At 53.0% G+C, this 18,727-nt stretch overlaps 1 protein-coding gene across 7 annotated transcripts in view; it reads right to left on the bottom strand.

Annotated features, from left to right (window-relative positions):
- Positions 1 to 18,727, bottom strand: part of LOC129810734 (low-density lipoprotein receptor-related protein 8-like) — a 358,998-nt gene that overhangs the window by 38,744 nt on the left and 301,527 nt on the right. For all 7 annotated transcript variants that reach the window (XR_008752777.1, XM_055861532.1, XM_055861536.1 and 4 more), the window contains one exon: positions 17,595 to 17,734. Coding sequence is in view for 6 of the 7 variants with exons in the window: in XM_055861532.1 (XP_055717507.1) it covers positions 17,595 to 17,734 (140 nt within the window). In the remaining variant the exon portion in view is untranslated. The remainder of the gene's footprint in view (positions 1 to 17,594; positions 17,735 to 18,727) is intronic.

Here is an 18,727-nt window from a genome sequence, read left to right as displayed (position 1 = left end):
CACCCCATGCCCCCCACTCCCGCAGAGAGGGCCTCAAAGTCACACATACGCCCAGGCCGTGAGCAGGCAAACAGGCCCAACCCCCATTCTTACACTAGCCCAAGCCAATGGTATGTACCAGATGCTCAGCGGCTCTGCTCACATTTAATGGTCTGAGGCCAAACCACACGACTAACAATATTGGACAATTTATGGAACACAAAGCCTTCACTATCTCATCCTGGAATATCCAAGCCCTGAGGTCATCTGCCTTTGGCCTAAAGAGCAAGACCCTGGACTTCACCAAATAAATCAGAAATACAGACATTGTCATCCTACAAGAAACAAGATATAGAGGAGATGGACCCACTGGTTGCCCTCTAGGTTACATAGAGCTGGTAGTCCCATCCACCAAACTACCAGGTGTGAAACTGTCACGACTTCCACCTAAGGTGGCTCCTCTCCCTGTTCGGGCGGTGCTCGGCGGTCGTTGTCGCCGGCCGACGAGCTGCCACCGATCCATTTTTCCTTTTCGTTTGTGTCTGTCTGTATTGTTTACACCTGTGTCTCGGTGGGTATATTTACCTCCGCTGCCTGCTAGTCTTTGTGCAGGATTGTTTTCTGTGGTGACGTTATTTAGGGGTGCGTGTCTGCACCACGGGGTTTCTTTTCTCTCGGCAGTTTTGCCGTTTTGGTATTGAGTTTAGTAGTAGAGGTTTCTCCTCCAAGTGTGTTACGCTTTCTTCCCTGTGTGTGAGGCAATCTCGTTTTGGCCGTGTTTTAGTCCCATGTTGTTGTTGCGTTGGGAATGATCATTAAACTTTTGCCACTGGGATTTCCTTGCTCTCCTGCTCCTGATTCCTGCACCTCCCTCTGTTAGGAGGCACTGTAACAGAAACAGGGAGTGGACTCAGGTGGTATGCTAATTTGGTATAGAGCTGACATAACTCACTCTATTCAATTAATCAAAACAGGAATATTTTACATTTGGCTAGAAATTCAAAATGAAAATATCTCAACAGAGAAAATGTCCTCCTGTGCGCTACATAAATTCAGCAAAAAAAGAAAGGTCCTCTCACTGTCAACTGCGTTTATTTTCAGCAAATTTAACATGTGTAAATATTTCCATGAACATAACAAGATTCAACAACTGAGACATAAACTGAACAAGTTCCACAGACATGTGACTAACAGAAGTGGAATAATGTGTCCCTGAACAAAGGGGGGGTCAACATCAAAAGTAACAGTCAGTATCTGGTGTGGCCACCAGCTGCATTAAGTACTGCAGTGCATCTCCTCCTCATGGACTGCACCAGATTTGCCAGTTCTTGCTGTGAGATGTTACCCCACTTTCCACCAAAGCACCAGCAAGTTCCCGGGGGGAATGGCCCTAGCCCTCACCCTCCGATCCAACAGCTCCCAGACGTGCTTAATGGGATTGAGATCCGTGCTCTTCGCTGGCCATGGCAGAACACTGACATTCCTGTCTTGCAGGAAATCACGCACAGAACGAGCAGTATGGCTGGTGGCATTGTCATGTTGGAGGGTCATGTCAGGATGGGCCTGCAGGAAGGGTACCACATGAGGGAGGAGAATGTCTTCCCTGTAACGCACAGCGTTGAGATTGCCTGCAATGACAACAAGCTCAGTCCGATGATGCTGTGACACACCGCCCCAGACCATGACGGACCCTCCACCTCCAAAATCGATCCTGCTCCAGAGTACAGGCCTTGGTGTAATTCCTTCGACGATAAACGCGAATCCGACCATCACCCCTGGTGAGACAAAACCGCGACACGTCAGTGAAGAGCACTTTTTGCCAGTCCTGTCTGATCCAACAACGGTGGGTTTGTGCCCATAGGCAATGTTGTTGCCGGTGATGTCTGGTAAGGACCTGCCTTACAACAGGCCTACAAGCCCTTAGTCCAGCCTCTCTCAGCCTATTGCAGACAGTTTGAGCACTGATGGAGGGATTGTCTGTTCCTGGTGTAACTCGGGCAATTGTTGTTGCCATCCTTTACCTGTCCCGCAGGTGTGATGTTTGGATGTACCGATCCTGTGCAGGTGGTCTGCCACTGCGAGGACGATCAGCTGTTCGTCCTGTCTTCCTGTAGCTCTGTCCTAGGCGTCTCACAGTACAGACATTGCAATTTATTGCCCTGGCCACATCTGCAGTCCTCATGCCTCCTTGCAGCATGCCTAAGGCACGTTCATACAGATGAGCAGGGACCCTGGGCATCTTTCTTTTGGTGTTTTTCAGAGTCAGTAGAAAGGCCTCTTTAGTGTCCTAAGTTATCATAACTGTGACCTTAATTGCCTACCGTCTGTAGGCTGTTAGTGTCTTAAAGACCGTTCCACAGGTGCATGTTCATTAATTGTTTATGGTTCATTGAACAAGCATGGGAAACAGTGTTTAAACCCTTTACAATGAAGATCTGTGAAGTTTTTTTGATTTTATGAATAAACTTTGAAAGACAGGGTCCTGAAAAAGGGACGTTTGTTTTTTTGCTGAGTTTATATCCCCCCACTAGAATCCCCATACTTTAATGAAGACAGCTTCTCCATCCTGGAGGGGAATATCAATCATTTCCAGGCCCAGGGACATGTACTAGTCTGTGGCGACTTAAATGCCAGAACTGGACAAGAACCAGACACTCTTAGCACACAGGGGGACACACACCTACCTGGAGGTGACAGCATTCACTCCCTCATATGCCCCCTTAAGCACAACTACGACAACATAACCAACAAAAGCGAGTCAAAACTCCTGCAACTGTCACATGCTGGGTATGTACATAGTCAATGTTAGGCTTTGAGGGGACTCCTTTGGTAGGTACACCTATATCTCATGTCTTGGCAGTAGTACTGTAGACTACTTTATCACTGACCTCAACCCAGAGTCTCTCAGAGAGTTCATAGTCAGCCCACTGAGACCCCTATCAGATCACAGCAAAATCACAGTCTATTTGAACAGAGCAATACTCAAAATTGAGGCATTAAAGCCAAAGGAACTGAATAATATTAAGAAATGTTATAGATGGAAGGAAAGTAGTGTGGAAAACTACCAAAAAACTATTAGGAAACAAATTCGATCCCTTTCAGACAACTTCCTGAACAAAACATTTCACTGTAATAGTGAAGGTGTAAACCAGTAGAAAACCTAAACAGTATATCAAATAAAATTAAATATAAAATAAAATGTATTTTTATAGCCCTTCTTACATCAGCTGATATCTCAAAGTGCTGTACAGAAACCCAGCCTAAAACCCTAAACAGCAAGCAATGCAGGTGTAGAAGCACGGTGGCTAGGAAAAACTCTGAAAAAAATCTGAACATCTAAGCTTCCCTATCAAATCTAAAAATGTCAAACAGAAAACCAAAGAAAATGAACAACAACGACAAATGGTTTGAAAAAGAATGCAAAAACCTGAGAAAGAAATTGAGAAACCTATCCAACCAAAAACATAGAGACCCAGAAAACCTGAGTCTACGCCTTTACTATGGTGAATCACTAAAACAATACAGAATTACATTAAGGAAAAAGAAGGAACAGCACGTCAGAATTTAATTGAAGAATCCATAGACTCTAACCACTTCTGGGAAAATTGGAAAACACTAAACAAACAACAATACAAAGAGTTATCTATCCAAAATAGAGATGTATGGATAAACCACTTCTCCAATATTTTTGGCCGTATTCTAAATATTTGTTCTTTTTTTATTTAACCTTTATTTAACTAGGCAAGTCAGTTAAGAACAAATTATTATTTACAATGATGGCCTACACCTGGCAAACCCGGACGACGCTGGGCCAATTGTGCGCCACCCTATGGGACTCCCAATCACAGCCGGTTGTGATACAGCCTGGATCGAACCAGGGTGTCTGTAGTGACGCCTCTAGCACTGAGATGCAGTGCCTTAGACCACTATAACAAAGAACAAACATCAAAAACATATACATGATCAAATATAATTCTTAGAATCAACTATTAAAGACTAACAGAACCCATTGTATTCTCTAATTACATTGAATGAATTACAGGATAAAATACAAACCCTCCAACCCAAAAAGGCATGTGGTGTTGATGGTATCCTCAATGAAACATACAGACCACAAATTCCAATTGGCTATATTTGTAACGTTCCTGACCTGTTTTGTGTTGTTTTGTATGTGTTCATGGTCAGGGCGTGTGTTTTGGGTGGGCAGTCTATGTTTTCTGTTTCTATGTTGGTTTTGGGTTGCCTGGTATGGCTCTTAATTAGAGGCAGGTGTTTTGCGTTTTCCTCTAATTGAGAGTCATATTTAGGTAGGGTGTTCTCACTGTTTGTTTGTGGGTGATTGTCTCCTGTTTCGTCTATGTCTGAACCATACGGGACTGTTTGGCTGTTCGTTTCGTTTTGATGTAGTCTGTTCCTGTCCGTGAGTTTTACGTTAGTTATGCAAGTTCATGTTCAGGTTTTTCGTCTACGTCGTTTTCTTGTTTTGTAAATTTGAAAGTGTTTTGTTTCGTGTTGCCATCGTGTTCAAATAAAAGATGGCTTATTTCCCGAATGCTGCATTTTGGTCTACTGATCCTTCTCTCCTCTCCTCATCCGAGGATGAGGAGAACGACAGCCCTTACAGAATCACCCACCACGCTAGGACCAAGCGGCAAGGGAAAGCTCAACGGAGTAAGGGACAGGAAAAGAAGGAGGAATGGACTTGGGACGATATATTGGACGGAAAAGGTTGCTACACATGGGAGGAGATCCTGGCTGGTAGGGATCGCCTCCCATGGGAACAGCTGGAGGCACTGAGGAGAGCAGAGGCTACCGGAGAGAGGAACCGGAGTTATGAGGGAACGCGTCTGGCACGGAAGCCCAAAAAGCCCGTGAGTAACACCCAAAAATTTCTTGGGGGGAGGCTAAGAGGTAGTGGGCCAAGGGCAGGTAGGAGACCTGCGCCCACTTCCCAGGCTTACCGTGGAGAGCGGGAGTACGGGCAGGCGCCGTGTTACGCAGTAGAGCGCACGGTGTCTCCTGTACGAGTGCATAGCCCAGTGCGGGTTATTCCACCTCCCCGCACTGGCAGGGCTAGATTGGGTATTGAGCCAGGTGTCATGAGGCCGGCTCAACGCGTCTGGTCTCCAGTGCGTCTCCTCGGGCCGGCATACATGGCACCTGCCTTACGCATGGTTTCCCCGGTTCGCCTACATAGGCCGGTGCGGGTTATTCCACCTCCCCGCACTGGCTGGGTGACCGGGAGCATTCAACCAGGTAAGGTTGGGCAGGCTCAATGCTCAAGAGTGCCAGTACGCCTCCACGGTCCGATATTTCCGGCGCCACCTCCCCGCCCCAGCCTAGTACCTACAGTGCCTACACTACGCACTAGGCTACCAGTGCGTCTCCTGAGCCCTGTTCCTCCTCCACGCACTCTCTCTGTAGTGCGTGTATCCAGTTCGGTGCCTCCAGTTCCGGCACCACGCACTAAGCCTCCTGTGCGTCTCCAGAGCCCTGTACACACTGTATCTTCTCCCCCTACTAATCCTGATGTGCTTGTCCTCAGCCCGGTGTCACCAGTGCCGGTACCTCGCATCAGGTATAGAGTGGGCTTTGAGAGTACAGCGTGCCCTGTCCCTGCTCCCCGCACTAGTAGGAAGGTGCTTATCCTTAGCCCGGTGCCTCCAGTTCCGGCACCACGCACCAGGTCTACAGTGCGCCTTATCCGGCCAGAGCCATCCGTCTCCCCAGCGCCATCTGAGCCATCCGTCTCCCCAGCGCCATCTGAGCCATCCGTCTCCCCAGCGCCATCTGAGCCATCCGTCTGCCATGAGCCTGCAAAGCCGCCCGTCTGCCATGAGCCTGCAAAGCCGCCCGTCTGCCATGAGCCTGCAAAGCCGCCCGTCTGCCATGAGCCTACAGAGCCGTCCGCCAGACAGGAGCCGCTAGAGCCGCCCGCCAGACAGGAGCCGCTAGAGCCGCCCGCCAGACAGGATCTGCCAGAGCCGCCCGCCAGACAGGATCTGCCAGAGCCGCCAACCAGACAGGATCTGCCAGAGCCGCCAACCAGACAGGATCTGCCAGAGCCGCCAACCAGACAGGATCTGCCAGAGCCGCCAACCAGACAGGATCTGCCAGAGCCGCCAACCAGACAGGATCTGCCAGAGCCGCCAGCGAGCCATGAGCAGCCAGAGCCGTCAGAGAGCCATGAGCGTCGAGAGCCGTCAGCCTGCCATGAGCGTCGAGAGCCGTCAGCCTGCCATGAGCGTCGAGAGCCGTCAGCCTGCCATGAGCGTCGAGAGCCGTCAGCCTGCCATGAGCGTCGAGAGCCGTCAGCCTGCCATGAGCGTCGAGAGCCGTCAGCCTGCCATGAGCGTCGAGAGCCGTCAGCCTGCCATGAGCGTCGAGAGCCGTCAGCCTGCCATGAGCGTCGAGAGCCGTCAGCCTGCCATGAGCGTCGAGAGCCGTCAGCCTGCCATGAGCGTCGAGAGCCGTCAGCCAGCCATGAGCGTCAAGAGCCGTCCAGCCAGGATCTGCCAGAGTATCTCAGCCGGGACCTGCCCCTTGTCCCGGTGCTGCCCCTTATCCCGGTGCTGCCCCTTGTCCCGGTGCTGCCCCTTGTCCCGGTGCTGCCCCTTATCCCGGTGCTGCCCCTTGTCCCGGTGCTGCCCCTTGTCCCGGTGCTGCCCCTTATCCCGGTGCTGCCCCTTATCCCGGTGCTGGTCCTTATCCCGGTGCTGCCCCTTGTCCCGGTGCTGCCCCTTGTCCCGGTGCTGCCCCTTGTCCCGGTGCTGCCCCTTGTCCCGGTGCTACCCCTTGTCCCGGTGCTGCCCCTTCTCCCGGTGCTGGCCGTTCATTTAGGGGATGTTAGTTTTAGGGTGGTCATTGGGAGGGGAAGACAGAAGCGGGGAGTGACTATGGTGGTGTGGGGACAGCGTCCAGAGCCTGAGCCACCACCGTGGTCAACTGCCCACCCAGACCCTCCCCTGGACTTTGTGCTGGTGCGCCCGGCGTTCGCACCTTGAGGGGGGGGTTCTGTAACGTTCCTGACCTGTTTTGTGTTGTTTTGTATGTGTTTATGGTCAGGGCGTGTGTTTTGGGTGGGCAGTCTATGTTTTCTGTTTCTATGTTGGTTTTGGGTTGCCTGGTATGGCTCTTAATTAGAGGCAGGTGTTTTGCGTTTTCCTCTAATTGAGAGTCATATTTAGGTAGGGTGTTCTCACTGTTTGTTTGTGGGTGATTGTCTCCTGTTTCGTCTATGTCTGAACCATACGGGACTGTTTGGCTGTTCGTTTCGTTTTGATGTAGTCTGTTCCTGTCCGTGAGTTTTACGTTAGTTATGCAAGTTCATGTTCAGGTTTTTCGTCTACGTCGTTTTCTTGTTTTGTAAATTTGAAAGTGTTTTGTTTCGTGTTGCCATCGTGTTCAAATAAAAGATGGCTTATTTCCCGAATGCTGCATTTTGGTCTACTGATCCTTCTCTCCTCTCCTCATCCGAGGATGAGGAGAACGACAGCCCTTACAATATTTAAACTCTTTAACATAATCCTTAGCTCTGGCATCTTCCCCAAAATTTGGAACCAAGGACTGATTACCCTAATCCACATTAGTGGAGACAAATTTGACCCCAATAACTACCGTGGGATATGCGTCAACAGCAACCTTGGGAAAATCCTCTGCATTATCATTAACATCAGACTCGTATATTTCATCAGTGAAAACAACGTACTGAGCAAATGTCATATTGCCTTTTTACCAAATGACCAAACAACAGACCACGTATTCACCCTGCACACCCTAATTGACAAACAAACAAACCAAAACAAAGGCAAAGTCTTCTCATGCTTTGCTGATCTCAAAAAAGCTTTCGACTCAATTTGGCATGAGGGTCTGCTATACAAATTGATGGAACATACAACATTATAAAATTCATGTATACCAACAAATCCATGTATACAAACAACAAGTGTGTGGTTAAAATTGGCAAAAAACACACATTTCTTTCCACAGGGCCGTGAGGTGAGACAGTGATGCAGGTTAAGCCCCACCCTCTTCAACATATATATCAACGAATTGGCGAGGGCCCTGGAACAGTCTGCAACACCTGGCCTCAACCTTCTAAAATCTGAAGTCAAATATCTATTGTTTGATGATGATCTGGTGCTTCTGTCCCCAACCAAGGAGGGCCTACAGCAGCACCAACCAAGGAGGGCCTACAGCAGCACCTGGGCCCTGACAGTAAATCTCAGTAAGACAAAAAGAAGGTTGTTCCAAAAAAGGTCCAGTTGCCAGGACCACAAATACAAATTCCAAATAGACACCTTTGCACTAGAGCACACAAAAAACTATACATACCTCGGCCTAAACATCAGCGCCACAGGTAACTTCCACAAAGCTGTGGATGATCTGAGATACAAGGCAAGAACGGCCTTCCATGCCATCAAAAGGAACATAAAAATTGACATACCAATCAGGACCTGGCAAAAAAATACTTAAATCAGTTATAGAACCCATTGCCCTTCATGGTTGTGAGGTCTGGGGTCCGCTCACCAACCAAGAATAAACAAAATACGACAAACACCAAATTGAGAGCGCATACAGAATTCTGCAAAAATATCCTCTGTGTACATCGTAAAACAAATAATCCATGCAGAACAGAATCAGGCCGATACCCGCTAATTATCAAAATCCATAAAAAGGAACATAAAATTCTACAACCACCTAAAGGAAGTGATTTCCAAACCTTCCATAACAAAGCCATCACCTACAGAGAGATGAAACTGGAGAAGAATCCCCTAAGCAAGCTGGTACTGGGGCTCTGTTCACAAACACGAACAGACCCCACAGAGCCCCAGGACAGTAACACAATTAGACCCAACCAAATCATGAGAAAACAAAAAGATAATTACTTGACACATTGAAAAGAATTAACAAAAAAACTGAGCAAACTAGAATGCTATTTGTCCCTAAACAGAGAGAAAACGGTGGCAGAATACCTGACTACAGTGAATGACCCAAACTTAAGGAAAACTTTGACTATGTACAGACTCAGTGAGCATAGCCTTGCTATTGAGAAAGGCCGCCGTAGGCAGACCTGGCTCATAAGAGAAGACAGGCTATGTGTATACTGCCAACAAAATTAGGTGGAAACTGAGCTGCACTTCCTAACCTCCTGACAAATGTGCACAAATGTGCACAAATACACTGCTCAAAAAAAAAAAGGGAACACTTAAACAACACAATGTAACTCCAAGTCAATCACACTTCTGTGAAATCAAACTGTCCACTTAGGAATCAACACTGATTGACAATACATTTCACATGCTGTTGTGCAAATGGAATAGACAAAAGGTGGAAATTATAGGCAATTAGCAAGACACCCCCAAAACAGGAGTGGTTCTGCAGGTGGTGACCACAGACCATTTCTCAGTTCCTATGCTTCCTGGCTGATGTTTTGGTCACTTTTGAATGCTGGCGGTGCTTTCACTCTAGTGGTAGCATGAGACGGAGTCTACAACCCACACAAGTGGCTCAGGTAGTGCAGCTCATCCAGGATGGCACATCAATGCGAGCTGTGGCAAGAAGGTTTGCTGTGTCTGTCAGCGTAGTGTCCAGAGCATGGAGGCGCTACCAGGAGACAGGCCAGTACATCAGGAGACGTGGAGGAGGCCGTAGGAGGGCAACAACCCAGCAGCAGGACCGCTACCTCTGCCTTTGTGCAAGGAGGAGCAGGAGGAGCACTGCCAGAGCCCTGCAAAATGACCTCCAGCAGGCCACAAATGTGCATGTGTCTGCTCAAACGGTCAGAAACAGACCCCACAAGGGTGGTATGAGGGCCCGACGTCCACAGGTGGGGGTTGTGCTTACAGCCCAACACCGTGCAGGACGTTTGGCATTTTCCAGAGAACACCAAGATTGGCAAATTCGCCACTGGTGCCCTGTGCTCTTCACAGATGAAAGCAGGTTCACACTGAGCACATGTGACAGACGTGACAGAGTCTGGAGACGCCGTGGAGAACGTTCTGCTGCCTGCAACATCCTCCAGCATGACCGGTTTGGCGATGGGTCAGTCATGGTGTGGGGTGGCATTTCTTTGGTGGGCCGCACAGCCCTCCATGTGCTCGCCAGAGGTAGCCTGACTGCCATTAGGTACCGAGATGAGATCCTCAGACCCCTTGTGAGACCATATGCTGGTGCGGTTGGCCCTGGGTTCCTCCTAATGCAAGACAATGCTAGACCTCATGTGGCTGGAGTGTGTCAGCAGTTCCTGCAAGAGGAAGGCATTGATGCTATGGACTGGCCCACCCGTTCCCCAGACCTGAATCCAATTGAGCACATCTGGGACATCATGTCTCGCTCCATCCACCAACGCCACGTTGCACCACAGACTGTCCAGGAGTTGGCGGATGCTTTAGTCCAGGTCTGGGAGGAGATCCCTCAGGAGACCATCCGCCACCTCATCAGGAGCATGCCCAGGCGTTGTAGGGAGGTCATACAGGCACGTGGAGGCCACACATACTACTGAGACTTGTTTTAAGGACATTACATCAGAGTTGGATCAGCCTGTAGTGTGGTTATCCACTTTAATTTTGAGTGTGACTCCAAATCCAGACCAATGGAAATTTGATTTCCATTGATAATTTTTGAGTGATTTTGTTGTCAGCACATTCAACTATGTAAAGAAAAAAGTATTTAATAAGAATATTTCATTCATTCAGATCTAGGATCTAGTGTTATTTTAATGTTCCCTTTATTTTTTTGAGCAGTGTATATCGCTTTACCCCTTTTTCTCACGAATTTCATGGTATCCACTTGGTAGTTACAGCCTTGTCTCATCGCTGCAACTCCCGTACGGACTCAGGAGAGGCGAAGGTCGAGAGCCGTGTGTCCTCCGAAACACAGCCCAACCAAGCCGCACTGCTTCTTGACACAATGCCCACTTAACCCGGAAGCTAGCCACACCAATGTGTCAGAGGAAACACCTGGCTACCGTGTCAGCGTGCACTGCGCCCGTCCCGCCACAGGAGTCACTAGTGCGCGATGGGACAAGGACATCCCTGCTGGCCAAACCCTCCCCTAACCCGAACATTCAAAGGCCATTTTCTCAAAAGTGAGGTTACAAGTTTATCAACTCTCAAAGCAGAATTACTTTCCCATTGTTCCTCAAATGCAGTGTATGATATACCATTTTGTAGCTCTGTGTCTCAATTTCAAATGTTGCAACATAAGACCGAATCCTGGTGGTCGGTCACAAATATCATATTATGGCTATATACAGTGTTGTAACGATGTGCAAATAGTTAAAGTACTTTCTCTCTCCCTCTCTCGCCTTCACTCCCTTCCTCCTTCCCAACTCCTTCTTTTCTTTTATAGGGCACAGATACTGCATTGCAGCCGTGTACAGACACCACTCTGGGCCTAACAGGGAGATCAAGGTGGGTCTTTCAAATCTGCAGGCTTAACCCCTGAGACAGCCAAATCTCCCAGGCTCTTAACCCTGATCAGTCCTTAACATTACCTACCCTGACACTCCACCGCTCACCACTGGTCCTGGATCAGCTCAGCTCTGCTCACTTCTAGTCATGTAATGAATAGACATCGTCCCTATAGGAAAGGTGCAATGAGCTGTAAGGCAGGGCTGATATCCATTATGCAGGGTGTCAGCAAGGTGACAGTTAGGTCTAAGCCTGGAGGGTTACGGGTTCTTTCAGGTAAGCCGTCTAGACCAGGAGTGCATTCACACACCCACAATAGCAGATTAGGAAGAGGTATTGCACTCATCTGCCTTACATTATCTCCAATCCACCCCAGCACAACACCTGTCAGTCCCTCACTCTACCCTGTCTAACTGTCTGCTCAGCCCTCATTCGCACTCCATCTAATCAGTCAGCCCCGATATCAGTCCCTCACAGCCCATCTACTCAGAGTCAACCCAGCCCCACTACCTCTCTCCAACCCCAACCCCACTCCCTTCCTCCAGCCCCACTCCCTCTCTCCATCCCAGCCCAGCCCCACTCCCTCTCTCCATCCCAGCCCAGCCCCACTACCTCTCTCCAACCCCAACCCCACTCCCTTCCTCCAGCCCCACTACCTCTCTCCAACCCCAACCCCACTCCCTTCCTCCAGCCCCACTCCCTCTCTCCAGCCCAGGCTAGCCCCACTCCCTCTCTCCATCCCAGCCCAACTCCCTCTCTCCAGCCCAGCCCCACTCCCTCTCTCCAGCCCAGCCCCACTCCTTCTCTCCAGCCCCACTCTCTCTCTCTCCAGCCCAGCCCCACTCCCTCTCTCCAGCCCAGCCCCACTCCCTCTCTCCAGCCCAGCCCCACTCCCTCTCTCCAGCCCAGGCTAGCCCCACTCCCTCTCTCCAGCCCAGGCTAGCCCCACTCCCTCTCTCCATCCCAGCCCAGCCCCACTCCCTCTCTCCAGCCCAGCCCAACTCCCTCTCTCCAGCCCAGCCCCACTCCCTCTCTCCAGCCCAGCCCCACTCCTTCTCTCCAGCCCCATTCTCTCTCTCCAGCCCAGCCCCATTCCCTCTCTCCAGCCCCACTCCCTCTCTCCAGCCCAGCCCCACTCCCTCTCTCCAACCCAGCCCCACTCCCTCTCCCCAGCCCAGCCCCACTCCCTCTCCACTCCCTTTCTCCAGCCCAGCCCCACTCCCTCTCTCCATCCCAGCCCAGCCCTACTCACTCCCTCCAGCCCAGCCCCACTCCCTCTCTCCGGCCCCACTCCCTCTCTCCAGCCCAGCCCCACTCCCTCTCCACTCCCTTTTTCCAGCCCTACTCCCTCTCTTCAGCCCAGCCCAGCCCTACTCACTCCCTTCCTCCAGCCCAGCCCCACCCTCTCCCTCCAGCCCAGCCCCACTCCCTCTCCACTCCCTTTCTCCAGCCCAGCCCTACTCCCTCTCTCCAGCCCAGCCCAGCCCTACTCACTCCCTCCAGCCCAGCCCCAATCCTTCTCCCCAGCCCCACTCCCTCTCTCCGGCCCAGCCCCACTCCCTCCCTCCAGCCCAGCCCTACTACCTCTCTCCAGCCCAGCCCCACTCCCTCCCTCCAGCCCAGCCCCACTCCCTCTCCACTCCCTTTCTCCAGCCCTACTCCCTCTTTCCAGCCCAGCCCAGCCCTACTCACTCCCTCCAGCCCAGCCCCACTCCCTCTCTCCAGCCCCACTCCCTCTCTCCAGCCCAGCCCCACTCCATCCCTCCAGCCCAGCCCTACTACCTCTCTCCAGCCCAGCCCCATTCCCTCTCTCCAGCCCAGCCCCACTCCCTCTCTCCAGCCCAGCCCCACTCCTTCTCTCCAGCCCAGCCCAACACACTCCCTCCCTCCCTCCCTCCAGCCCAGCCCTACTACCTCTCTCCAGCCCAGCCCCACTCCTTCTCTCCAGCCCCACTCCCTCCCTCCAGCCCAGCCCTACTCCATCTCTCCAGCCCAGCCCCACTCCCTCTCTCCAGCCCAGCCCAGCCCCACTCCCTCCCTCCAGCCCAGCCCCACTCCCTCTCTCCAGCCCAGCCCCACTCCTTCTCTCCAGCCCCACTCCCTCCCTCCAGCCTAGCCCCACTCCTTCTCTCCAGCCCCACTCCCTCCCTCCCTCCCTCCCTCCAGCCCAGCCCCACTCCCTCCCTCCAGCCCCACTCCCTCTCTCCAGCCCCACTCCCTCCCTCCCTCCCTCCCTCCCTCCAGCCCAGCCCCACTCCCTCCCTCCCTCCAGCCCAGCCCCACTCCTTCTCTCCAGCCCCACTCCCTCCCTCCCTCTCTCCAGCCCAGCCCCATTCCCTCTCTCCAGCCCAGCCCCACTCCTTCACCCCAGCCCCACTCCTTCTCTCCAGCCCCACTCCCTCTCTCCAGCCCCACTCCCTCCCTCCCTCCCTCCCTCCAGCCCAGCCCCACTCCCTCCCTCCCTCTCTCCAGCCCAGCCCCACTCCCTCAATCCAGTCCAGCCCCACTCCCTCTCTCCAGCCCAGCCCACTCTCCAGCCCCACTCCCTCTCTCCAGCCCAGCCCCACTCCCTCTCTCCAGCCCAGCCCCACTCCCTCCCTCCAGCCCAGCCCCACTCGCTCTCTCCAGCCCCACTCCCTCCCTCTAGCCCAGCCCCACTCCCTCCCTCCAGCCCAGCCCCACTCCCTCCCTCCAGCCCCACTCCCTCCCTCCCTCCAGCCCCACTCCCTCCCTCCAGCCCAGCAGACAGTAATAAAACTAAGATGGCCCCAGGGAGGAGAGTGGAGGTGGGGGCGGTCGTGTGGAGGATCCTGCCCTGTCGGTCTGGGGCTAGGCTGTAATGTATGACCCTCTACCCCTCCATCCTCCACGGCCCTGCGGTACTGAAGACCATGGCCAGGTCTGGCCACCAACAGGAACTGTAAAGGCTGGGTCCTGACTGGCTACTGCAGAATGAACACAGTGCTGGAGGCCATTCATCTAGAGTGTTATAACTGCTGCCCCACAGAGCCTGGGACAGTGGTCTCTCTAACACATATACACGCAGGCAGACAGGCAGGCAGGCAGGCAGTCAGGCAGGCAGGCAGGCACGCAGTCAGGCAGGCACGCAGTCAGGCAGACAGGCAGGCACGCAGATCCACGGATCTACTGGTAGTTCTTAGAGCAGCCAGAGCTCATCCAATCCTCTGACTCTACAATACCCATTATTACTTCCTTTAGTTCTTATGGGTCATTTCCCTCCCTCTATCGATTCTGTACACCACTAATCTACCATGCCTGACTCATAGAGGCTCTTCCTGTGGCGTTGACACCGCAGCTGTTGAAAGACAATACCGGCATCATGTCAAAGTCTCACACCACTGTGCTCTCCCTGCTTACCCCTCTGACACTCTCCTTTCTCTACCTGTGACGCGATTCCTTCCACCCTCTCCCCCTCTTCCCTCTCCCTGTGGCTGTCCACTCCCTCCTCAGCCCTCTCCCCCTCTTCCCTCTCCCTGTGGCTGTCTACTCCCTCTTCAGCCCTCCCCCTCTTCCCTCTCCCTGTGGCTGTCTACTTCCTCCTCAGCCCTCTCCCCCTCTTCCCTCTCCCTGTGGCTGTCCACCGCGACTCCCTCCTCAGCCCATCTCTCCCTCTACTTGCTCCTGCTCCTCCACCCTCCTCCCCCGTCTCCCCCTCTCTCAATTCAATTCAAGAGGTTTTATTGGCATGGGAAACATATGATAACATTGCCAAAGCAAGTGAAGTAGATAATATACAGAAGTGAAACTATCCATCCCATCCTGCTCCCCTCCCCTCTCCATCCCATCCTGCTCCTCTCCCCTCTCTCCTTCACTCTCCATCCCATCCTGCTCCCCTCCCCTCTCCATCCCATCCTGCTCCTCTCCCCTCTCTCCTTCACTCTCCATCCCATCCTGTTCCCCTCCCCTCTCTCCATCCCATCCTGTTCCCCTCCCCTCTCTCCTTCACTCTCCATCCCATCCTGCTCCCCTCCCCTCTCTCCATCCCCTCCCCTCTCTCCTTCACTCTCCATCCCATCCTGCTCCCCTCCCCTCTCTCCATCCCCTCCCCTCCCCTCTCTCCTTCACTCTCCATCCCATCCGGCTCCCCTCCCCTCTCTCCATCCCCTCCCCTCCCCTCTCTCCTTCACTCTCCATCCCATCCTGTTCCCCTCCCCTCTCTCCATCCCCTCCCCTCCCCTCTCTCCTTCACTCTCCATCCCATCCTGTTCCCCTCCCCTCTCTCCATCCCCTCCCCTCCCCTCTCTCCTTCACTCTCCATCCCATCCTGCTCCCCTCCCCTCTCTCCATCCCCTCCCCTCCCCTCTCTCCTTCACTCTCCATCCCATCCTGTTCCCCTCCCCTCTCTCCTTCACTCTCCATCCCATCCTGTCACCCTCCCCTTTCTCCTTCACTCTCCATCCCATCCTGTCACCCTCCCCTTTCTCCTTCACTCTCCATCCCATCCTGTTCCCCTCCCCTCTCTCCTTCACTCTCCATCCCATCCTGTCACCCTCCCCTTTCTCCTTCACTCTCCATCCCATCCTGTTCCCCTCCCCTCTCTCCTTCACTCTCCATCCCATCCTGTCACCCTCCCCTTTCTCCTTCACTCTCCGTCCCATCCTGTTCCCCTCCCCTCTCTCCTTCACTCTCCATCCCATCCTGTCACCCTCCCCTTTCTCCTTCACTCTCCAACCCATCCTGTTCCCCTCCCCTCTCTCCTTCACTCTCCGTCCCATCCTGTTCCCCTCCCCTCTCTCCATCCCATCCTGTTCCCCTCCCCTCTCTCCTTCACTCTCCGTCCCATCCTGTTCCCCTCCCCTCTCTCCATCCCATCCTGTTCCCCTCCCCTCTCTCCTTCACTCTCCATCCCATCCTGTCACCCTCCCCTTTCTCCTTCACTCTCCATCCCATCCTGTTCCCCTCCCCTCTCTCCTTCACTCTCCGTCCCATCCTGTTCCCCTCCCCTCTCTCCATCCCATCCTGTTCCCCTCCCCTCTCTCCTTCACTCTCCATCCCATCCTGCTCCCCTCCCCTCTCTCCATCCCCTCCCCTCCCCTCTCTCCTTCACTCTCCATCCCATCCTGCTCCCCTCCCCTCTCTCCATCCCCTCCCCTCCCCTCTCTCCTTCACTCTCCATCCCATCCGGCTCCCCTCCCCTCTCTCCATCCCCTCCCCTCCCCTCTCTCCTTCCCTCTCCATCCCATCCTGTTCCCCTCCCCTCTCTCCATCCCCTCCCCTCCCCTCTCTCCTTCACTCTCCATCCCATCCTGCTCCCCTCCCCTCTCTCCATCCCCTCCCCTCCCCTCTCTCCTTCACTCTCCATCCCATCCGGCTCCCCTCCCCTCTCTCCTTTACTCTCCATCCCATCCTGTTCCCCTCCCCTCTCTCCTTCACTCTCCATCCCATCCTGCTCCCCTCCCCTCTCCATCCCATCCTGTTCCCCTCCCCTCTTTCCTTCACTCTCCATCCCATCCTGTCACCCTCCCCTCTCTCCATCCCATCCTGTTCCCCTCCCCTCTTTCCTTCACTCTCCATCCCATCCTGTTCCCCTCCCCTCTCTCCTTCACTCTCCATCCCATCCTGTTCCCCTCCCCTCTTTCCTTCACTCTCCATCCCATCCTGTTCCCCTCCCCTCTCTCCATCCCATCCTGTTCCCCTCCCCTCTCTCCATCCCATCCTGTTCCCCTCCCCTCTTTCCTTCACTCTCCATCCCATCCTGCTCCCCTCCCCTCTCTCCATCCCATCCTGTTCCCCTCCCCTCTCTCCATCCCATCCTGTTCCCCTCCCCTCTTTCCTTCACTCTCCATCCCATCCTGTTCCCCTCCCCTCTCTCCATCCCATCCTGTTCCCCTCCCCTCTTTCCTTCACTCTCCATCCCATCCTGTTCCCCTCCCCTCTCTCCATCCCATCCTGTTCCCCTCCCCTCTCTCCATCCCATCCTGTTCCCCTCCCCTCTCTCCTTCACTCTCCATCCCATCCTGTTCCCCTCCCCTCTCTCCTTCACTCTCCATCCCATCCTGTCACCCTCCCCTTTCTCCTTCACTCTCCATCCCATCCTGTTCCCCTCCCCTCTCTCCTTCACTCTCCATCCCATCCTGTTCCCCTCCCCTCTCTCCACCCCGTCTTGCTCCCCCCACATCCTCCCTCCTCTGTGTCTCCCACCCTTCACCCCTCCTCCCCCCATGTCTTTCCCCTCCTTACCTCGAAGACGGTGAGAGCGAAGGGGTGCCCCAGGTGGTCCTGGGAAAAGAGCAGCACTTTGCGGTTGTCACCGTTCAGGTCGATGCTGGAGAGCAGGTGCAGCTTAGAGTCCACCCAGTACAGACGCCTGTTGGATAGGTCTGAGACAGGGAGAGGGGGGAGAGAGGGATGGGAGAGAGGGGGAGGGAGAGAGAGAAAGAAAGGAGTGGAAGGAAGAGGAGAGAGCGAGGGAGGTCAGGTTAATGTACGGTACAACACTTCTTCAGAAGTGAACAAGAAAAGGTATAGACAGAGAGTGGATGGTTCTGGTCCAGTAGAAGATCAATCCTCTTTGTCAGACAAGCCCTCCAGTTAGACTCAATACAATAGTGATCAGACGGTTGCTGGTTCAATCTCCACATGGGGAATACTACAAAACCTTGTATTTAACCTTTATTTAACTGGGTACTTGAGCCTGGCACTTAACCTAACCTGACCTCAAGCTAATATCAAGTTATGTCAATGGACTGTGTGTAGGTGTGCAGTTGATAGGCTATCTAGATCAGTTGTTATGGAAGTGAATAAGCAGGTCAGACAGTAAACACTGTTGTAGTAACACAGCTGTAGGGACTGAATCAGGAAACAGTTTTATTCATTCACAACCTCACCTCTCTCCACTCAGCCACTCATACTATCAACCATTCTACCCTGTGCTGTCTGTCTGCTGGCTGTCAAATCCATGAAGAGGGGAAAATAATCCCCTCTTTTTTTTTGAGAAACCATATTAGCCAGCCAGTGTTATTTTCTCTTTCTCTCTCTCGCTCCTCTAACTCTCAACATCATTTGTTTTCATACAGATGTAACCCTAGCTGGTGACACCTCAATTCCACATCCATCTCTCTGTCCTTGCTCTGTTGTTCTCTCTCTCGCCCTGCTCTGTCTCTCTCTCTCTCCTTGCTCTGTTGTTCTCTCTCTCGCCCTGCTCTGTCACTCTCTCTATCTCTCTCTCTCTCTGCTCTGTCGTTCTCTCTCTCTCTCCCTGCTCTGTCACTCTCTCTATCTCTCTCTCTCTCTGCTCTGTCGTTCTCTCTCTCTCTCCCTGCTCTGTCATTATCTGTTTCTCTCTCTGCTCTGTCGTTCTCTCTCTCGCCCTG

This window comes from Salvelinus fontinalis, chromosome 14 (genome assembly GCF_029448725.1).
Source record: "Salvelinus fontinalis isolate EN_2023a chromosome 14, ASM2944872v1, whole genome shotgun sequence".
Lineage (NCBI taxonomy): Eukaryota > Metazoa > Chordata > Actinopteri > Salmoniformes > Salmonidae > Salvelinus > Salvelinus fontinalis.
The sequence above is the reverse complement of the archived record's forward strand: the minus strand, read 5'-3'. Positions and strand labels throughout refer to the sequence as shown.